General features: G+C 39.6%; 1 protein-coding gene across 1 annotated transcript in view; it reads left to right on the plus strand.

The window, feature by feature from the left end:
• PGM2L1 (phosphoglucomutase 2 like 1) overlaps positions 1 to 23,186 on the plus strand; it is a 41,009-nt gene that overhangs the window by 6,253 nt on the left and 11,570 nt on the right. The window contains exons 3-10 of the mRNA XM_049823093.1: positions 7,862 to 8,029; positions 15,092 to 15,198; positions 17,399 to 17,483; positions 18,445 to 18,528; positions 20,131 to 20,324; positions 21,266 to 21,455; positions 21,698 to 21,795; positions 22,604 to 22,784. Of these exons, the coding sequence (XP_049679050.1) occupies positions 7,862 to 8,029; positions 15,092 to 15,198; positions 17,399 to 17,483; positions 18,445 to 18,528; positions 20,131 to 20,324; positions 21,266 to 21,455; positions 21,698 to 21,795; positions 22,604 to 22,784 (1,107 nt within the window). The remainder of the gene's footprint in view (positions 1 to 7,861; positions 8,030 to 15,091; positions 15,199 to 17,398; positions 17,484 to 18,444; positions 18,529 to 20,130; positions 20,325 to 21,265; positions 21,456 to 21,697; positions 21,796 to 22,603; positions 22,785 to 23,186) is intronic.

Raw genomic sequence — 23,186 nt, forward strand, 5'->3', positions numbered from 1 at the left:
TTCTCCCAGGCTACATATGCAAAGAGTGTCTGCAAAACAAAAAATGAATTGCTATGAGAGTTGTAAACTGCCACTTATTTTGACAGGGTATTAACTTTGAAACCTAACTCTGGCAGTAAGTACACATTAACAACGTGATTGGGAGTGAAAGAACCAGTGAGAAATATTCAACTAATGCCTTTGTAGTTTAATTCTCCAGTTGTCTCAGATTATGTATCCTGATGAGCCACAAAGAAAGTGTAATTCTTTATCAGTAGGCAACTGTGCAGTACATGTAAAACTGAAGATGAAGAATATATTCAGCAGAGAATATTTTTTTGTCTAATAAAACCTCAAGCCTTTCTTAAATATGTTGATGTTGCAGTCTCAACTACTACCCTGGACTGCTGCAGGACATGACTCTACAGTTCTGCCCTACATCTGATTCTGGCACTGACTTTGAACAACTACTTATAAAAATTATATCTCACATCCCCAGCAGGCTCATCCTTCCCTCTTCTTAAAAGCCATTATAATCACTTTAAACTCCACAGGACCACTAATATAGGTTATGTGAAGTTCCTGAGTGAGAACTAAAATCAGAAACAACACAGGTAACTTGCAAAAAACATTTTATGAGAAAGTAGTGCTAGCTTTCTAGAGATGGAATGTATATATATTAGTGTAATAATTTTATAGGAAAAAATAATGCAGAACTTGCTTTTTTCTGGTGTGCACATAAGTGGCAGAATATGCTCAGACTCTTACCCGTGCAGCAGCCTGTCTCTGTCCCAGATGTTTCTTATTTCCATTTCTTTGTGACTGAATCTGAAGGGGAGGTTCAGATGGTCTCATTCTCTCTCCTCCCAGCTTGTTAGTAATGCAAAACCCTGTTCTCTTTGAGAATGAGAGGCCTCCCTGAATGCACTTGGTAGAGTCTACTTGAAATGGGATAGGAAAACATTGCCTGACCTCTGGTTGCTCTTTACGTCCCATGTATCAAACGGCAAGCCTCAAAGCTATTTAAAAATTAAGAATGCTTCACAAATTTAATCTTAATGGTAGATTAATGTCTCTGAGGGCACTCATATCACATTTGTACGTGCTGCCAGATTGGGAAGTAGACAGTCGGGGGCAGAGCTGCTATTCAGGGGGAAGTAGACAGGTGAGGGGAATGGACCAGCAGGGACGTTCAAGTTAAATTCAGTGAGGACAGGCTGCACTTGAGGAAGAGGGACCCTCTATGGCAATGGAAGCTGGGGCTGGGCTCTGCTGAAAAGGCCCTGGGAGTCTCTGTAGGCAGCAGGCTGAACAGGAGCCAACGGCCACCTCTGGCAGCCGAGGAGGTTGACAGCATCACGGGCTGTTGTGGGGAAGGAATTCTTTCCCTTTGCTCAGCATTTGTTAGCCCACATCCAGATACTGCATCTGGTTTTGAGCCCCCTTCACCCCCCCAGTACAAGACAGGTATTGACAAACTGGTGCAAGTTCAACAGAGGGGCTCCAAGATGACTGGGGGGCTGGAGCACTTGCCCAGTGAGGTGAGACAGGGAACTGGTGCTGTTTTTCTTAGTTATCCTATCCCTGCTGGACCAAGGGGAAAGCCACAGTCAGAAATCCAACTCTAGCCCAGCCACAGGCACCTTCTTTCCTTCTCTGTCCCTTTTTCTGACCCCAACAGTGTATACTCAGGTAGCATGAGCCTCTTCTTCCAGGGCCCTCCCGGCTGCTGTCACCTTATCTGCTGTCTCCTTGCATACTGCTGGCAGTGGCCAGGACCCCTTCCCCACCCGGAGCAGGAGGAACAGCATCTGTTGCCTCTTGATTGCTGCCTTGTCCTGCCTGCTGACCTACATATATATATGTGTGTGTGTGCGCGTGCCCAGCTGCAACGGGTGGAGCCCTGTGGCTTGTCAGATGCGTGGAAAGCTGTTTGGCTGGCAGCAGGCGTCTCCCCATCCCTGCAGGGTCTGTGTGTGGGTCTTGCCTCCCTCTCTAGTGCTGCCCTCTTCCCTGCCCTCTTTGCCTTTGGAAGGTTGGTCTTTGTGGGCTTGAAGGACCCTGCTCTCTGCCAGATGCTTTTTCCACCAGTAAGTAATCCTCTGAAAGCCAGTAGCAGCGTGGGGCTCGAAGGCTTTCAAGAGTCTGTCTCCCCTTTCTTTGGGGAGAGTCAGTGCTGCTTCTGCCAGACATCCTGCCCTGTCCTGGGCTCAGGCCTGTGCACACACGTTCCTATTGCAGCATGCAGACCCTGCTAAAGCCATGGTACTGAAATGGACTCAGCCTCTCCTTTTCCCCCTTCCCTAACCACTTCCTAGTGTGGGACAGCAACTGCAGCCTAGTTACTGGGATATTCCCTGCTCAGCTTCACAGGGCGATGAAGGAGAAACCAGTACTTGGCAGTCAGCCCCTGAACCTCTTGGGGTATCCCGACCAGACAAGTCACCAGTGTGTCTGGAGTGGCTGGGGGACCCTAGGAAAGACCACAAGTCATGTTGGTGGGGTAAGGCTGCAGGCACTGAGCTCACCACAGCACCTTTGCCCTTGGATCGCACCCTCTGTGCCTCCAACAGTGATGCTGCGCTTGCTGGCAGGCACAGCAGCTGGGGTCCCTACGCTGACCTGCATTCCCTGAGCTGCGCTGCTGTCTGTGAGGGCTTTAGCTGCTCTTCCACAAAGTCTTGTTGGCCAGCAGTGCAGAGATTTGGAGTGTTTGGTGGGTATTGAAATAAATGCTCTTTTCATATCTGACATTCGCATACTGCTTGACTTCAGACAAAGCACTGAATTCTGTGGGCTCTTCAAATCACTAAATCCATGAGAAGAATTTGAATTGCTTTGTTAGAGCCATTAGGGATGCAAGCATATTTTAGAGCATTGCTTTTGTTAAGAAATGACTGGTTTTGTATGAAACAGCCTAGTTTATTTCTACTTAGGACAGGAAACTTTAGGCAGTCTTGTGTTGTTGTTTTGTTTTTTTTTTTAAGGGTACTAAAAATAATGTCCAAACACTGTAGTTGATAATCTCTAAGGAACTTCCCTTTTGCTTATGCTAGGCTTCTGCGTTGTGATTAACGGAGCTTACTGATGTACTAATCCAGGCAGCGGTTAACAGTGGGCATTTCAGTTGTTCTGAGTTTGTATTTCTAAGCTAATTGAGTTTGGTGTTAACACTATGCTGCTGCCTTGCTTGCCTTCAGAAGCTTGAGAAATTCTCTTCTAAGCAGTGATCTGTTAGAGTTATTTTTGAATACATCAGTGAACTACTTAAAGCTGCTAGTAAGCCTCTCGCCTCAATGTCACATAATTGCATCCGTAGGTGGGATTGATGATATTTCCTTGGAACTTAGAAATACAATGGGATGCTGCATAGCTTGACTAATCTGATATACCCTCCTAGTGCCTTTTGCTTCACATGACAGGAAAGTTAGTGTTGATAGAGAGAGTGATTGTGCAGTGATACTAATGACTTCAGAAAATGTACTTTGTATAAAGGCATACTAGACTTTCTTCTTTGTAATCCCAGTCTCTAATGTTAAAGTCTGTTCTGTGTTTTAACATTACAACTGTTCCGCTTTGACAAATGAACCTTCGGATTGTGCCATGGATGGTTGTGATAACAGCTGTCTTGAGATCAGTCTTTGATGCATAAGCCAGAGTGTGAGACAGATCATCACCACATCTGAATTTATACCAAGTCTCATAAAATTCCTTCTTTTTGTTGCCCCAGGACTTTCAGGTGATATGTGGAAAGCTTTGACATTTTCTTCTTTTTCACCTTTTTTTCTCCTTCCTTCTTTTCTGACTGCAGGAGATTTTAGCTAACCGAGCACAGCCTGAGCAAATTAAGATGTTATTTGGATGCTATTTTGGCTGACTCATTTTTGTTCCCTAGGAAATAAATAAGGTAGCTTCAATCAAAAATGCACGTTAATCTATTTGTAAAATAAATGTTTGCACTGTTGCTTCAGGAAAGTCTTGCCTTAGTTTTGCAAAACTCCAGACCATAAACTGTGTAATGTACTACATGTTACTCTATTTTTGCAGGCAAGCAATACAGCATATCCTAAAAAGCCATTAAAGTTGCTGTGTAATTTAATAACCTTATTTTAAAGCAAAATTATGTATTGAATTATGATAGTGTGAAATGAGGCTTTCATGTACTCTTGCCTCAGACTCTTCAGATTAGTCATTTGTTTTCTGGTTGGCTGCCTTTGAACTGCTAAAAGAGAAGCTTTCACTTCTGGGATTTAATATTTGTTGTGTCCCATTGTTTTTGTTTTATTCTTAAGCTTTTTTTTAAGCTGTGTTGTGAGTAATGGCTTGCTCTGGTTGGAGAGCCATCTGAGACCCTGAACAATAATGGCTTGCCTTTTTATTTTACAGCACAAAGACATTAAAATTTATTTTAAATTCGCGTGTCTCATCCTGCTAGTGTTCAAGATCTGTTGTCAGGCTGCGGAAATAGTTTCAGATTTTTCAACAAGTTTTATGCAGTATTTTTTTCCTAATGAAAGTGTGCAGCTTGTACCATTGTGCTTTCCCCAGCATTTTTCAAATCCTCCTGAAGAACTTCCCTCTGTGCAGAGCAAGTTTCCCAATGCTGCAGAGCCTGCCTTGTGGCAGGCAGTGTGGGAGCTGAAGCTGGCTGACCTCTATTTTAAATGTCAGGGGTGCTTCACCCTTGCCTTTCAGATTCCATTTGCCTTTTTTAACCCTTCTTTAGGACCCTGCTTGAAGCAGTGCTGTTCTAGAGAAGCACTTGTGCAGCCCGAGCTGTACTGTTACACAGTTGTCATCATTGTTTTTTACAGCTGTGTATCGATTGCCTTCTACACTGTCTGTGTTGTTGGCAAGCCTGACTGGGTTGTGCTATGTTTATAGGATCTGTGAAGTGTCTTGTCCAAACTGGATGTCAGTAGACAGGCTGAGTTTCTTGATGACCAAATGAATTCACTGAGCCTTCAAAATCCCTGTGTTTATAAAATGTGGGTACTTATTGATCCACTTCTTTCAAAACAGCATCCTATGGGTAAAGTGCTCCCTGTTACTACATGTTGTAAAAAGGCAGATGTGGATATTCTTCTATCATTGTTTTTCTTTGTCAAACTGGACTTGCCTTCTCTTGCTTTCCCCCAGGTCTCCCTAGGTGTGTCCAGGATAGTGTGGTTGGTATTACCATGACTATCTAATTCTAATCATCATAGGTAATTAATTTTGAAGTTAACCTATTTTGTCTCATTGTTTCCTAGCCTCAATATCAGTTGAGGGTGCAGAATAACTATGAAGAACAAACTGTGTGTGTGCATTTTGTAGACTTGGAAGTTCATAGCTTCAATGGTGATGCAAGTGTAGGAAAATACTGAATGAGCAGAGGGAGATTTCAATAATCAGTGTCTCTTATCCACCCTCCTACATAACATACTGTGTGCTGCATAGGATTGACTTTAAAACACTCATAGGATTGTAAAATTTCCTACCTTAAGGTAAATATTGAAATTGAGTCTTTCAGAGATGTGTATAATCACTCCCTCAGCTGAACTATGAATGATAACTGTATTCTCTATACATGGACATGACAAACACATTCTTTCGTAATTGCAATGACTCTGTTTAAAATGAAGTGGGTTTCAGATCAGAAGAATTGCTTCTTACTGTTCTATTTAGCCAAACTTTTTCCTTGTCAGGTGGCCATTCGTTTTAGTTGTGGGTTTTAGATGATAAAGGCATGTGATGACAACATTTTTTTGAAATGATCTGTCCTGATTTGTCTGGTGTTTGTAGCCCTTTTGTTGGTACAAGCAGCCTTCCTGTGCAGATCAGGAACTCCCTAAGCAGCAAATACTGAGATCGCCCTTGCATCTTTGTCCAGCTTCCCACCATGATTGCACTGTCCTTATGCCTTTTTTGCAGCCCAGAAAGCCAACCGTGTCCTGGGCTGCATCACCAGCAGCGTGGCCAGCAGGTCAAGGGAGGGGATTCTGCCCCTCTGCTCCGATCGGGTGAGACCTCACCTGCGGCTCTGGGGTCCTCAGCACAGGAGAGACAGGGACCTGTTGGAGCAGGTCCAGAGGAGGGACATGAAAATTATCGGAGGCTTGGAATACCTCTCCTGTGAGGACAGGCTGAGAGAGTTGGGGTGGTTCAGCCTGGAGAAGAGAAGGCTGCAGGGAGACCTTATTGCAACCTTCCAGTACCTAAAGGAGGCCTACAAGAAAGCCAGAGGGGCTTTTTACAAGGGCATGTAGTGATAGGACAAAGGGTAATGGCTTTAAACTGAAGGAGGGCAGGTTTAGATTAGGCATTGGGAAGAAATTCTTCACTGTGAGGGTGGTGAGGCACTGGCACAGGTTGCCCAGAGAAGTTGTGGCTGCCCCATCCCTGGCAGTGTTCAAGGCCAGGTTGGATGGGGCTTGGAGCAACCTGGTCTAGTGGAAGGTGTCGCCGCCCATGGCAGGGTGGTTGGAATGAGATGATCTTTAAGGTCCCTTCCAACTCAAACCGTTCTGTGATTTTTCTAGGCATCTGCTGACAGTTGCTGTCATAGTGCTGGACTAACCAGCCCTTTGGTCTGACTGGGTATGGCCTCTTTCAGGTAACGGCAGAGCAGCTGATGAGCAAGTCCCTGCTGCGATACACACTATACAAACACCAGCACGTAACTGCAGGGAGCTTTCGATTGTAATAAGCTGTGCGAGTGTAGGTGAAGTGGTGTAACAGTTGGCTAACAATGACACCAGAAAGGGAGAATGTCTCTGGCTCTTCCATATAAACCGTAACACTGTTAATATATTGATATACATCAAATTAACTGACTTACATGGTATGTTGATTTTAAATATTTCCTCTGAGTTTGTTGGTGGGTGTATCTTTTCCTGGTTTTGGTGGCAAATCATAAAGCAACTGCTATCTCTTGTGTTCTCTAAGACCAACAAGTGTTTCACTGACATGACTACTGCTTTTGGGAGCAGAATTTTTTTTTCTTCAGAAAGGTGCTAGCTGTTAAAGATACATCTAGTGACTTCTTTGGAGAATTCTTTGTTTAGTGGCTGTATCATGTACTGTGTGAAATGCCTTCTTTCTGAACTTTTAAGTAATTGGAAAATTTTTTTTTAATTCTCTGGTGTTTACTGACAAGATTCTTAAGACCTTTCTAAGTACAGTTAAAAAATCTAAGTTTGGAGAGTAGGGCAATTGGCTGTTACAATGATGCATGTAATACTTACCTTCAGGAACAGGACTTTTTTTTTTCAACCCACTCGTATCCAGTGTAGGTAATGAGAAGGGAAGGTGTCAAAAATGGCTGGGATTTTCTGACGGAAATACCTATCTTTATTTGAGAGTTTGTGATTAATAGGGGCTTTGACTCTCTTGTACCCACCTCACTAAAGATTAATGTAACTTGAAAAGACAAGCTTTATTTTTTGTTTTACAATGTCAGCTTTATTTTGATGTGCCTGTTTACAGACCTTCCCTGCAGGTGGGGAGGAAGGAAATACTGCTTTGAAGTTAGGATTTTTTTCTGTCTTCCAGCAGCACAGATCGAGAATTAACTTGTGCCATCTGCCTTGGAAAAACCTGTTCTGAAGTCTGTGCTCCTCAGTTATGGGCTTCATGTAGCTGGAAGGTGTATTAATGACTAGGCAAACACATGAGTGTATCAATGGCAGCAAGAGATCTTGAATCTTTTATAAATAAGGATGATACAGAAAAGAATACAGTGGAAATGAGTTACGATGAAGGCTAGTTTGTGCAGACAGGCATTTTATAGGATAGGAAGAACTTGTTGCACTGCAGAACTAGGAGTTATTTAAAAACAATGAGCATATAGTTCAGATCCTGATTTCAAGAACTAAATGAAGACCTTAATCTTCTTTTGCAGAACCAAAAAACAAAAGAACAGATTGAAAGCTTGTTACAGAATGGAAAGCATAAAGAGTTACGGGATCGTCTCTGCTGCAGGCTGACCTTTGGGACTGCTGGGCTTCGCTCTGCTATGGGAGCAGGCTTTTGCTACATTAATGATCTTACAGTGATCCAGTCAACACAGGTAAGCTGAATAGTTGCATAGGAGACAACTGAATGATTTCACAGTAAATGTTTGGGTCATACAGTGTACCACTGAAATACAAGCAGCCATTCAACAGTAGAGTGATAATGTGAAATGTTTAGTGCTGAAAGAAAATAAAGTAGCTTGAGCAGGTTTAATTGGACATCCTAGGAGGCAGAATATATTCAATTCCACTGGTATTTGGCCAGTAGTTAAAAGTCTATTATACTGCTCTGTAGTTGACAAATACTGAAAGTTCTTATGACAGATAATGATTTCCAGACTAAACAAAAAACCCCAAGAAAACCCAAAAAGCAAACCCACCTCCAACGAAACAAGCCTTTCCTTTCATTTTTAGCCAAAATTGTGAATAACTATACAAAAATAGCAGGTGTTGCTAAGAAAATGAACAGGAAGGTAAGATGAAAAAGCAAATATAGACTGACTGAGAAGAATATCTGTACTGTAAATTGTTTAACTTCTGGGGAATCCTTCCAGTAACACTTGGTTGTGTTACCTACAACTGGATTGGGTGGCTTTAGAAAATGTTGTGGTTAAGTGCACTGGCATTGCTGTAGCTCTGTCTCTTAGCTCTTCACACTTTTTTAAGTAGAGAAGCAAGAAAATAATTTGAGATACAAACTTAAACTCTCAAACTGCAAATCTTATGTTAAGTATTGTATCAGAGAGGTCAATGATTCATGGTTTATCTATTAGTTTTTGTGTATTTGGGTTAGAGATATTATAGAATTATTTGCTAAGAAAACATTGTAAACAGATGTTGATATTTTTGAGGCTAGTTCTTTGAAGTTTGGAGTATTTTGGGATGGACATCTTGATTTGAATATGGGCAGGGAGATTGTGGAACTTAGATGTAGCTCTTGACTGCCATTTTGACAGTTGTATGTTGTTGTTGGAAAGGGTCTGATGGGATGGGTGTGCATGTGGGGTAAAGTTTTGGTCAGGGCGGCTTTAGTCATAATTTCCTGCTCCTCTTGGTGGTGGCACTGGATACATATTTAGAAGGGCACAAGAGCTGGTACATGGAATTGAGGAACTGGATAGGGGCTGCTGTGGGGACACGAATGATACCAGTGCTGAGGTGGGGAAGGCTGGTGGCAGAGACTCCTCACTTCTGACACATCTTGCTGTTTAATTTAACAACCAGAAATACAATTTTCTGGACTTGTTTCTTCAATATCTTTTACCTTCCTTTTTTCTCTGTTGATTTTGGTCTTGCATGCCAGAAGAGGTTTGGAAAATGATCAGACTCTTCTGTTTCCCCCCCTGCTTCTCTGTCAGACAATGTTAATGATTTGTCCGTGTGTCGATTGTCTGAATGAATCAACCTATTGATTAATATAAGGCTTAATCATATCTGTTTTTCTTTGAAGTGCTCTTTTGTTCAAGGGCAGATGATACAATCTTTCTCAAAGAACTTGGTCCCCAGTTGTCTCACTTTCCCCACCTTTTTGATAAACACCTTTGGAAGGAACAGTTGATATTAGTTTAGTTCTTGATCCAAAGTGATCCATGCTTCTCTTCTATATTGCGCTCTCATAGTGGTTTTGTTCTTAAATTTGCTTATTGTACAGTACTAGGGTGCTTTTCAGCTGATGTGTTCCTCTATCAATTTGTCCCCCAAACAAGGAGATTAAATAACTACTCTTCACAACTTGACCTCATAAGAAGTTAATTCAGAGTACATTTGAAACTGCTTTGATATTATCAAGACTTTGAGCATGTGAAAGAAGAGTCTGAATTTGAACATTATTTAGCTAGGATTGTAGTCTTGTTAAACTATCATTCCTGACTTTGATAGTCATTCTTGCACATATTTTATTATGGTAAATATTAACAAAAAAGCAGTGGGATTCTTAATCTGCAAAATACAGCTTTTTTTCTCACCCCAGTAAAGGTGCCCAGTGGGCAGCAAGGAAAGAGAAGTGTTGAATCCTTTTTCAAAAGAGTAGCATTAGTCAGAAAATGGATGTTCCAGATTTCCTTCCCTTATGAACATCTAAAATACAAATGGGGTTGGACTGTGTATATTAAATATATTTAAACATCTTATCTGACCCCACCTTTAGTCTTGACTATTGAAAATATAATGAACTAGTATATTTGTAACTATTTTACTTGGAACATTCCTAAAGATTTTTCATTATGACAAACCTACAAAATCTTATCGAATTTGTCAAGTACTTCTTTATAAGTGGAGCTGCAGCAATATGATAAAAGGTGTTTTATTGCACGATTTACAAAAGGTTGATAAAATCTCTCATTTAATACCATGTACTTAAACATTTTTAAATAGTTGTCTCTTTGCAGGTTAGTGCTCTGATAGAAAGTCCCTCAGTAGACAGGACTGAAATAATTTATTTTCTGTTGGCTCAGGGTAAAGTGATGTGCTTAAAACTTGGAACAGCTGGGACTCTAAGCTGTTTGACATACTGCTAATGTCTGACTTGTACAACTGGAGCCCAAAATCTTGTGGTGAAACCAAATTCCAATAGCTGTTTATATAGGCTTTGAAAAGGAGAGAAATAATGTGTTGGAGCTCATTGGTAGGGTTTGCAACTCACCTTGTATCTGACCATTTTTTCTCTTCAGTATCATCTTGGGTCTAACAAAGTTTTCTTTACATTTCTAATCTGTAAACTGGACATATCTTAGAATGAGGATTCCTTTATTTCTACCCTTACTGATCTGAGTATACCAAACTCATCTGCTACAAATACTGTAATGGTATGAACAAAGCTTACTAATGTGGTACAGGTGGTCTCGACTGATCCAGTGGGAATGAGCTGAAGAGAGTAAGAAAGAAAACAACTAGTAGTTTGTTGCCACTGGTGAAATTAAGAGTAGCAAAGTTGCTTTAAACAAGTCCTCTTTTCTTTGAAGCAGAGTAAACACTTGATAATGCAGAGGAAGTTAATAACAGTCGTTTTATTTTTTGGCCTGTGTAGTCTGAATTTGGAGTCGCTCAAGCCCTGAGCGACTGAATGTTACATGCTGCCTTTGTGTTTCCAGTCTTATGAAAGTGTGACTGAACTTGGATAGGGTGACTAATATGCATTCTTGGCAGAAAGTGAAAAGTTTCATTTTGGTCAGCAGGGAATGTGTTTGCAAGTTCAATTTCATGGACATCGCTGGCTTCTGAAAGTAACAAACTGGGTTGTATTCACTTGCTTCCTCTGTGGAGCTTCTATTTTTAGCTGCTTATTGAAGCTATATATCAAGTTAGGAAAAGCAATCTCTGGGAAGCAGATTAGAACTTGTTTCTGAAGTAAACTGCATCAGATTTAATCTCTTTGAGTACTCTTGTTTCAGAAGCTAATGACATAAACAGTTTTGCTGAACCTAATCTGGAAATGGGTAACTGTGTCTCTCTGTATTTGTCCTTACCTGCTACAGGAATAAATGACCATTCAAAAAAGTAGACTTCAATGTAATAAAACTTCCTTCAATTAAAATAAACCTTGGTTAAGTTGCATGCTTAAGCGCATGCTGTGTCCTTCATTTGCATAATTATAATGATACCACAAAAAGTCAGATCCAGAAAGGTACAGAATATCCAGAAGTTGCTTTTGACTCTTCTGAGGATTGTTGGTATGTAACCTAAGCATGAAGCCTAGATTTTCCTGCTCAAGTATTGCTTCTGTCCTGCTGAGCCAATTGCTGTTATTAGTAGGTAAGTAACCCACCACTGACCTCCATAATGACAAAACCAGTCATCTTTGCATCATTGCTATGAGTTTTCCTCTGCCTGTGTAAGCAAAGCTAAAGAAAATAGTTGAAAGATTTAAATACTGGGCTTCATAAAGCTGTTACTATCTCTCTTCATTTCATCAACCAAAAATCTTTCCATCCCATTCTTGATACCATCACTTTCCCCTCACTTCTCTTTTGAATTTCATCATAAGGGACTGGACATGCAAGAGGATTATTTAAAACATGGCAGTAGAAGCAGACTAGATCTGTCTGTGAATTTTATCTAGGGAAATCACCTGAACTGTGCAGTGGTATAAATACTTATAATACTTCAGTGCATCTAAAGAGAATTTTGTTTTAGACCCACTGAGGTGGTTATACATTTGTATGCTGACACTTGCTAATAGGTTATTAATTATCACCAAGTATGCAATGGCAAGTTGTTGACTTGGATATCTTCAATTTAGAAGCAGTAGCTATCACAGGAAAAATTAGATGGGGACGCTGTCAAAAACTGAGTCTTGTAAAAAGGAAATAGAAGTTCTTTAAATTTGTTCAAGAAAGAACTTATCCCAAGACGTGTTGGAGTTACTAACTAATTGCTGCCTGAGAAAGGGAGAATATCTGGAAAAAAATAGGTGTGAACTTGAGTAGAGGGTTCAGATAGTGGAGAGACTCTGCATTCACTTCCTCTCACTGTCATTTTTTATTTATTTTTTACTTCCTGCAGCTTTAATAAAGGTATTTGGATAGTAAACAAGTCCAGTAGGGCTAGACTAATGTCAGCTGTGGGATCCTTGGCTAAGCTTAAGGTATTTTGTTCTCATACTTCATATTGCATTGTCTTAATTTTAAGCAAAACTTCTCCATGGCAGAAAGAAAAGACGTTCCTGTTTTCATTCATATGAAATCCTTGATATCTGTCAGTGAAGCTGGTTTAAGATGATGTCCTAGGAAAAATCTTGCCACACCCTTGAGTAGAGTGTTACTTAGATTGTAGTGGCACCCAGGAGCTGCCAAAAATGCTCAGGCAGAAATAGCTGGGATGAGGTACAGGGGAGAAAGTACAGAAGATCAAATCTACTAAAAAAAAAAAAAAAATATAAAAAAATAAATATAGGCCCTGACTTTGCAACAAAAGTAAATCAGCTCTTCAGTGTTTGAGGAATGGAGGGAGTAGGAAGCTGGGAGATGTATAAGGGTGCAGCCATTAGAGCCAAAAAGCCAAAGCAGCTATGATGGTTGTCATTGGGAAGCAAGGGGTGAGGAAGAAATTTGATGCGCAGAATCCTAGAGAAGCTAAAGTTGCCAGAACGTTCAAGGGATGCCTCTGCTGTTGAGGGAAAGCTCCTGGGGGGTAGGTGTGAAATAGAAATCTTGTGTAACTCTTTTACAAATGTAAAGAGTGTTTTGTCATTTATAATATATTGACTTTCTTGTGTGGACAGGAGCGTTAGTTGTTCTAGCTGAACTTACCTTGATTCATGCTGCTTCTGAAAAAGTTTATATGCCTCTGTTTTCTGCTTCTAATTAGTACCAGTTTGTTTAATAGGGTCCTGCTTCTTCTGTAAATATTTTTTGGTGCAGTTTCTTGATGTTTGATGAACTAGTACAGATAAAAAAAACCTCTGCAATGTCCTCTGATCTCAAGATATCACTAGCCTAAATAAGGATCTGTTGATAAGAAATCTGTTGCTCATTGCTTTAAACGTTAGTCAATCTGTTCAAGTCAAACTTGAACAAGTTTTTCCCATTCCTCTGTCTTGTATCTATTTACAACTGTGAATGAAATTTCTTGAAGTTGTCAGGGTGATGTGAACATGTTTGTGTATCAACATGTTTCAGTTCGGTGTGAAGGTGACTTCAGTGGGTGATCATGCCATGGCACAGCTCCCAGTGCCATCAGTATTCAAAGATTTTTATTTATTTTACAAGTTGTTATCTCTCTCTGAATCCCTCTATAGAAGCACTACATCTGTGGCTGAAATGGTTCTCCAAAGAGATGCCAATATCCACTTATTCATATTTGAAGTATATTCTTTGGTGGAAAGAATTAACCATTAAAACCATTTAAAAAATTGAGCTCAACTGAATTTCATGGGTAGGAGTCAGGCTAACTTTCCAACTGAGCGATTGCTTATTGGTGATATCGAGTCAGATTCAGATAAGGACACTGCAGAGAATTGCACTTAATACTGCAGGAAAAATCTGTTTAATTCTAGTATGAAACACCCCCACCCCTCCTGTAAAGAGGAAGCTCGTGCCCTCGTGAGAGGTAGCCATTTTAAGATAAGCTTGGCTATGGTAAGTTCACAGTGCTGTGTTTGTGTTAGGGAAGGCTGCTTTCTGATTGTGGTGAACTGTAGCCTCTGGAAACTTCCATTAACCATAGTGCTTCCATCTTTTTGTCTAAAACTGCTGATCCATCCTGGGTTGTTTCTGTGATGGATCTCCAGAGAGATTCTAACTGGGAAATGAATGGAGGCGAAGGCCACAGGGAAGGTGAAGCTGGAATACCATGTAATGCACTATTTCAAAGAGTGCCTATCTCTTCCTTTTTTGAAAAGAAGGGGTGGCTGACTGAGAGGCTGTTTTTCTTCTGTGTGTGTTTCAGTGCATATTTCTCCTCACCTGCAGTGTGTTTTAAAAGTTTACTCCCTTTATCTGCTTCCCTTTCTTTTCCCTGCATGGGAGCATTCTCTGATATCTTGCCATTGAAAATGTTCTGTCTTGATGTAAAGAAGACAGCTTGTATTTATGCTATTTTATCTGCATAGTATATAAACTGAGGACTCTAATCTCTCCACCTGGAGCAGGTCACTAGTAATAAACTTTTTGTTTGAAAAAGTGCGTATGGATGAAGCATCCTTTTAATGCAAATTTAGAACTAACATTTTGGAACCAGTGCTGAAAAGGTGTCTGACTTATGCTGTGAACACAAAGATAAAGAGTAGCACTAGCCTTACATTGCCTGAGTGGATGGACTTCTAAAAAATGGATTTTTCTCAATCAGGTCTTTAAGAAGATTGTTTGAATACATAAAAGCACAGTATGGATTGAAAACAAGTGTTTGCTGCTTGAGGATTTTGCTGGCTTGAGCTTTCTTTTTATGCTGTTTGGTCACTTATTGTTGTACCGCTTTTATTTCCCACAACTGTTTCTCTGTTTGCTTGCTTTCTTTCTGTGAATACTTTGGGGAAAAATAAATACACTGCTTTTTTAATATCATTATTGATGATTTTGCCTACTGACATTATACATCCTATGTGAAAGATAATTTTTAATGTTTGTGTGTGCTGCACGAGAGCTAATTCTTTGCTACTTTTTTCTTTTTTTTTTTCTTTCCAGGGGATCTACAAGTATCTTGAGAGGTGTTTTTCAGACTTTAAGCAGAGAGGCTTTGTTGTTGGATATGACACACGAGGTCAGGTGACCAGCAACTGCAGCAGTAAGAAGTATGAGTATTGATTACATTTGCAAGACTAGAAATTAAATTGTGGCTTTAAATGCATTCTGTTCTATCAGAATATTTTTGTCATGAACTGCACACACTCTTTCCCCTCCTTTAGTCCATTTTAATAGTAATGAAGAGAGGCATGGACTAAAGCCTTTATAATACCAATTGCCAGCAAATGTGGAATGTAAGGCTAGTCACATCACCAAAGAATTTACAGTCTAAATGCACAAGAACATTAGGCAGACATTAAGAAGTTGATATGCCTGGAGAGAAATTTGAATGTGAAGGTAAATTCAGAATACTAACATCTAGCTTGAAATCACTAAATGTTAATGCACTATTATTAACGCTGTTGTTCTCTTGTATTATGCATTGATTTAAGCTTGCTTGGGGGAGAAGAATTCTACTTGCAGCCTATTGTAACCCGGTATATTGGTACCCTTATGCTAGTCTGCGATTTCAGTGTGTTTCCACATTGGGAATATCTTACCTGGAATGCTTAAAATGTAAACTTTCAGTGATGCCAAATTGTGCTCTTTGCAAGGAAAGGGGATCTGTAAAAGAACTGCTTTCTGAATTCTATAAGCAATCCTAATCCTGTCTCATTTGCGGAGTAAAACACATCTTGTAATGACATCCTTCACAAAAAAAGCCAACGCAGTGGGTAATTATTATTTAGTTAATGAGTAGTTAATTATTGTAGTTAATGTAGTTATTCTAGTTCATTGTTGTAATTAATGTAGTTTTTTATTTTGTTTTTGTCAACATTTAAAATTCTAGGGATGTAAGTTCTTGGTATAATAGAGCACAGAATCTAGTGACTGTCTTGTAAGAGTTTCTCCATTCCCCTGAAGTTTGCCTCTCCATGCCTTCTTGTCTGGTCTTCAGATGTGTGGCACATTATCCACCAGGCTTTGGCATAAGGGTTTTAAACTCCTCTGTTACACTGTGTTTGCAAGACTTCTACCCAAATTGTCTGGGTTATGCAAGCTTAAAAATGTGGAAATGTAAGAAAAACATTCCTTTTCAGCCACACAAAACTTGGAATTCAGACTTGATGACAGCACAGTTGTTTCATGTGTCAAAGGAGCAAATCAGTTCTTAACTACCTGTTTCTTTTGCCCCCTTGGGATGGAACACAGTTACAGTAGTGATAAAATCAAATTGAACCTCCTCAAAAGAGTGTTTTCAATTGGATCAGCGTGCTTATCCAGCGCAGTGTGAGCAGGAGCACCCCTTTCTTTGCATCAGTTCCAGTGCCAAGGGAGATTGCAGACCGTCCGGCTGTATTCCATAATTAAGTTGACGTAAACCATTGTGATACACAAGCAAAATTTCAGTAGCTTCAACTAAGCTGAGCTCTCAAACTCTTAAGTGGTTTCAGGTTACATTTGATAGGTGTTATAGTGAAATTTTGAGTAGCTGAAATTTAAGACTACAGCATACTACTCACCATGGGAAATAAGGAAGCAAGTACTAATGCTTGTCTGTAAAAGCAAGTGAGCAAAGCAAACTTACACTATTCAATCTCTCATCTGTTTTGACTCTGAGACTTCCTATTAATTGCTGAGCTGTGTGTACCTGACTTGAACAGTTTCATATCAAACACCTGAAAGAGAGTGAGTCTCGCTGCTGCTTGAAAGGAAAAGTTTATAATAAAGGCAAAGTTTAAAAACATGGGTGCTGTTACTGTTTCTAAACTTTCTGGAATAAGAGTGGGCTAGTTTGCAGACATATATATTTAGGAATAGATTGGCTTCATGGGTATTGTCTGAAGCTGCTGAACAGGGCTGGCAGACAAGCTCTGCTGTGTGAAATACTGAATCCTTTTCCAAACCTGCTGTTGCAGACATCTGGCACTTTAAACTTCCTGGGAGATTGGTTCTGTCCTTGAATGAAGGACAAATGTCATACCAGTAGGTTCTGTATCTCTGTTTTTTATATCCCTGGTTTATTTAGGTGGTTGACTGTCCCTTGTGTTCTTCAAGCAATGAATAAAAGAGCTGTGTTGGATTCTACAGCCTGAAAACTGTATTAAATTGACTGTGCAAACTGTAGGATACTACTCTCGGTGTAAGCCAAAAAATAACAGAGGGATTTAAGAAACAAGTGAAATGAAGGTTACGGTAATGCCATATGGCTATCGAATTGTCATGGGCAGTTGGGTTGACTGAATGTTTTCTTTTTCACATTGGTAGACTTGCAAAGCTCACTGCAGCAGTCCTGCTGGCTAAAGATGTACCTGTATACTTCTTTTCCACATATGTCCCTACACCATTTGTGGTGAGTCATCTTTTCTTTTATATTGTTGAACCATGCCATTAAGGGAGTATTTGAAAGCTTACTAAAAATGTGAACTAGCAATTTTCTTCTCACATTCCATTATTTAAACAGAAAAATAGAAGCTGCTTGGTACACTTGGCTCTTCAAGGAGGCTGTAACAAGAATGTCACTGAATTCTTCTGTGTGCAGATAGTCAGTAAAATCACATTTCACCCTAGGCTGCTATGCGAGGGCAGTGGTTATTGCAGTCCAGGCTTTGCTGTAGAAGCATTCTGTTCTTCTTTTATCCTGTGCTTTAACACCCAGGTGTTTAATAAGGGTCAGATATGATATTTATGTGTGTGAGAATACATACACATACATAGGGACTGTATGTTTTTGGACATAAGACTTACACTGCTTAAAGTAGAAGAAATTAAGGATTGCCCCTATTTCTAATATATCAAAACCCAGAGCTTTCTATTCTACTCACAGAAGCTTTTTCTTGTAGGGTTTTAAATCTTTTGTTTTCTATTCTGTAAGCTTTTCTAGTGTGCTGTGTATGCTGTGGATCTTGTTTTGAAGGAAGGACTGGATGCTTTTTAGCTGGAAATACCTGTAACTTGTTTTTCAACAAGCCTTTTGGTGAATTCCTTCATTCTGTTTCAACTTGTTTTCTCTTTCTCAAATACTAGTGTAATCTGAGTGTAGACTTTCTTTAGTAGACCTGTTAACAATTGTGTTCATGTAATTGGTGAATGGAATAATGTTCCTATGCAACAGAATAGAACAAGCTTTCTCTCTATTACTAGCTACAGGAAACAGAATGATGAGCATTCATGTATACGATTTTCAAATAAGCGAGTGAAACATTGACCCACTTCTCCTGTAGCATCTTATTTCACAACTGACATAATATAATGTTATTTATGCCAGCTGCAGAACTCTTGGGTAAATAAACATTTCTGGGTTTCCTTTGTAGCCCTATGCTGTTCAGCAGCTCAAAGCTGTAGCTGGTGTGATGATCACAGCATCCCACAACCGGAAGGAGGACAACGGATACAAGGTAAGGCTTGAACTTCAAGTTTGTAGCATGTCACAGCCAGCTGCTTACCAGTATTACCTACGTGCCTTTGGCATTTGGCTGCTTCTGGAGCACACAGTTGTGTGTGCTAGAAGAAGTGATTTCAAGTAACTCATTCTTCTATAATAGAAATTACACATGCTTTCTTCTGTGACTAGAACTTAAGACCATGCTGCTTGTGTATCTTGAGCACAAGTCTGTTGTGACGTTCCATAGTGTCTAATCAGCAGCTGAAGAAATGCTTAAGGAGTTTATTGTGTTCACTTCTCAGACTTAAAAATGAGTTTAAAACTAAGCTAGAACTTAGGTGAATTAGTCCATACAGTACGTAACTGTCCTGGAGATGGTGATGGTTTGAGAGTTGATTAATAAAACTTTGTAGTAGCCTGTTGCTCCCTGTAAGGTTGGTTTTTGGGGGCATTGAGAGAGAGGTGAGTGGCTTCATTTTGAAAGCTTGGAACAGTATAACCACCCATAATAGCAAATGCTGCTTATGCAGTATTGTAACACAGTATTTCCTTTCTAAACTTTATAAGAATCTGAACTAAACTCTAAACTTTAACTAAACTTAGCATTCTAGAAGCTTAGTAACAGGTCAGCAAGTAATGGCAATAATGGGAGAACCAGTCTTACTCTGCACAGAGATAACTCTTGGAGGTGATTGAACTGCACTTGTCCTCTGGAACAAGTTGTGAAGTACTTCACCAGCCTTTACTTTTGCTTAGCTATAGCAATGAATAAGAAAATAAGCCACATCAGTTTTCCAGTTGCTTCATTTATCAAGAAGCTACTATGTTTGTGTCTTCTGATACAAAGCATTTCACTTTTGTCAAGATACTGTTTCTTCTAGTCTTTCACGAGAATTGTTTTATCTTTCATTATTTCCCCTGTGAATTGAGCAGCTTCTGAAGGTTTTGGACAATTTTATCCAAACTTGACAAACCCATAGTTTTGAAGATGCTGAGTACCTATGGGTTTCATGAAAGCCAGTGGACAAGAAAAGAGAGATTGGTCTGAGTAGAAAGTCTGCACTGTGAACTCAACCATGCTACTGAAAACAAACTGTGGGAAAACCATCATCTAAATAATTCTTTAACAAAGACTTTTTATAGTTCAGAATTTGATAATGTTTCCAGCTGAAAGATTACAGTTGTTCAGTTACGGAAAAACATGTACCTTGGCACGTTGCTTATCTCTTTTTGTTTTGATTTCAAAAACAAGTTGTGCTTCTTTTTCAAAAGGAATGCCAGACTATGTAGAAGGTAATCTTTTTCTTCTGTTACAGTTTGCACAACACTCTCAAATGTAAGTGCCCAGTTTTGTTTTCTCACATCTGAATGATTTCAGTCATAATAGTTAAATACCAGCTTTTCTGAAAATAGGTCGTGTTGCTGAGTAGCTGTCATTATATAACTGAAATAAACTGTGATTCCAAATGACTTTTGAGAATCAAGCCAATCTGATGCTAGCCTTTTCTGTATGACTTCAAGAAGCAGGAAGCATGTGGAATCATATAAGTAAAAGAGTTTATCAAGTTAATATTTGTAAACAAACTGTGTCTTGTTTTCCTTAAACTTATACCAGGTTTATTGGGAAAATGGAGCACAGATAACCTCTCCTCATGATAAGGAAATTATAAAATGTATAGAAGAGTGTGTTGAACCATGGAATGGCTCTTGGAATGAGAACCTGGTAGACACCAGTCCCATTAGACAGGATCCTCTGAAGAAAATTTGTGATTGTTACATGGAGGATCTGAAAAAGATCTGTTATCATAGGTATTGTATAAATCAAAATGTACTTAAATTGTGGTTTGGTTTTTTTAAGTAAGCTCTGGGTTACCTGTAGAAAACTGACCGCTGACAGATAGACTTCAATAATAAAGCATGTGATGCTGCTATACATAAACATTTTTGATTTGGGTATAGGGATTGGTCTGTCTTCCAAAATTGTAACAGTTTTGGACCTGCCTGTAATGATTTTTATCGGCACAAATCAGTTGATTTCTGCCTTTGCAGTTCACAGAAGCGAGTGCTGCACTCTGCTACTGACATCACTATCTGGTTGAGGCTGTTGCTGTGTGCTCTTCATGGTGGGAATAATTTTTGGCCATCTCTCTACTCTGTCTCACCCCATCCCTTCTCTGATATGTCACTAAAGTAGATGGTCACCATCATTAGGACTAAACCACGCTTTCTGACAATAAAGCAGCCTGCCTTTGGACACTAGGCTACAGTAAAGCACCCTGATGTGAGCAGTTTGATGCAAATGAGTATGCTGAAAGTTCTGAATAAAATGCAGAAATTCAGAGTAAAGGTGAGGTGTAGATGCATGGGATAGAGGCGAGAAGATGAAGTTAGATGGTTAGATGCGACAGAAGACAAATAAAAGGAGGAGGATGAATAACGTAGGTAGAGTAGAGCCAGAGTAGGATCTTCAGGGTGGTGGAAGAGCTCAAGTTTGATGCAGAAATTAGCAGTTCATTCTTGGGAGACTTTCAGCTGATTCAGCAGATGGTAAATTTCTCATTTTCCAGGAGAAGCACCTTTAAATCAGCAATTTCTAGTGAAAGTCCAAATGAGCGCTTGGTTTGAAATTAATGCAGAAACCAGCAGAATATGACAAAGTATAATTGCATTTTTCTTTTGCTTTCCCACATGAAAGTAGTCTTGTTAAATAACTAAGTAAAGGCTTACTGAAATTCTTTTTTCCTTCTCAGGGAGCTAAATGTGCAAACAAATTTGAAATTTGTTCATACCTCTTTTCATGGAGTTGGACATGACTATGTGCAGTTGGCTTTCAAAGCATTTGGCTTTAAGCCCCCCATTCCAGTACCTGAACAAAAAGATCCAGATCCAGACTTCTCTACTGTCAAATGCCCAAATCCTGAAGAAGGAGAATCTGTGCTGGTATTCTTATTTCTACTTTATCAGATTTCTATGAGCTTTCCTCTGTTTGGATATGATATTGTGTTGAAAAACAAATTGAGGAAGAGAGCAGGGAGTATGGGGCTTTCAGCTGTGTTAATACAGTGGGCAATCCATACGAGATTTTCTTTCACTGCATGTTATATGTAAGTAGGAAGACTGGGGATTTATTTGCTCTTGTGATTTTATTTTATTTTTGTTTCTACACCCTCTTCTCCCACTAGGAGTTGTCACTGAGGCTTGCAGAGAAAGAAAATGCTAAAGTAGTAGTGGCTACTGATCCAGATGCAGATAGACTAGCAGTGGCAGAGCATCAGGAAAAGTAAGTGACGGGACCTTTTATTCTATCTCTTTCTGCAGAAGAGGTAGTGAAAAATGCAGAATGTCCCCAAATGGTAGACAGGCACACACCTTCAACACACTCTTTTGTGTTGTAACTTAGCTATTTGGGTATTTTTCTTGCTAGCTTCATCTTTTGGTATAGCTCCACCTGAAAGAATTTTATTTTAAATAAAATCCGTTAACTCAGAAAAGATTAAATACTTACCAGTGTTACAGTAAATGGCCAAGTAAAACTTAACTGAAAAATTGAGTGGTTACTAAAGACAGTAAAATCTTGTTACTGTTTTTTCACTTCTATTAGGCAAACAAATTCTGCCTTGGGACAATTAACTGTTGTGGGCTTTTTGGGGTGGTTTTTTTTGTTTGGGGTTCTTTTTCCCTCTGGTTTCTTCATATTGAATAGAAATTATTTTTCTTCCACTAACAGGCCAAAATTCTGATCGATGTGTAAGTAACTGTCTATAATGCGCAGTTGTGCAGGCATTGCCTGACTGCAATATATAGACTGCTATACTTCTGTTTGATACATTAAAAAGACCTAAACTGTTTTAAAGCTGAAGTAAGGATACTTAAGTGGTATCTTTGCTATCTAACAGAATGCACTGGGCTTGTAAATCACTGATACGTGATAAATGTGGAGTCCTGTTAGTACAGTGGCTTTGTATAGAGCAGCTTGTCAGTAGTGTGCTCAGATTCCTGTTGTTCTAGTGACTGCAGAAGCATCTTCCCCTGAGTGGATGCTCCTGGGAAACCTGAAAGAGCTCTTACATTTTCTGTCCTGTTTGCAGTGGCTGCTGGAAGGTGTTCACTGGCAACGAGCTAGCAGCTTTGTTTGGGTGGTGGATGTTTTCTTGCTGGAAGGAAAACTGCTCTGAAGATGCTGATGTGAAGAATGTTTACATGTTAGCGACCACAGTCTCCTCAAAAATTTTGAGGGCAATTGCACTTAAAGAGGGATTTCACTTTGAAGTAAGTGTAGTTTTTATGATGTCTTCTTGGCAGAGTAAAATCTGATTGCCATGTTCTCTATCTAGCCACTCCACTTACGACTTTACAAAATGAAAAACACATATGATTTCCAGTCTTTTGGCTGGGAGTTTCTATGCATTCCAACTTGCAGAGAATGCTACTTTACCTAGACAAGCATGATTTCAGCATCTGCAGTTTCTCAATGCATGTTACAGTGAATGCAGACTGTGAGATCAACTTATGCAAAGCTGCAAGGAGGCTGCAACAGGTGATGCAAATTAAAAGGTAAAATATATATAATAGAAATGCCTTTGTCTCAGTTATTTTCCTAGAGATAAACTATTCTGTGTGAGAGAATGAAAGTGTGTGCAACTTGGTGTGTTTACTACAAAAATTGAGTAC

This window comes from Accipiter gentilis, chromosome 19 (assembly GCF_929443795.1).
Source record: "Accipiter gentilis chromosome 19, bAccGen1.1, whole genome shotgun sequence".
Taxonomy (NCBI): Eukaryota; Metazoa; Chordata; class Aves; order Accipitriformes; family Accipitridae; genus Astur; species Astur gentilis.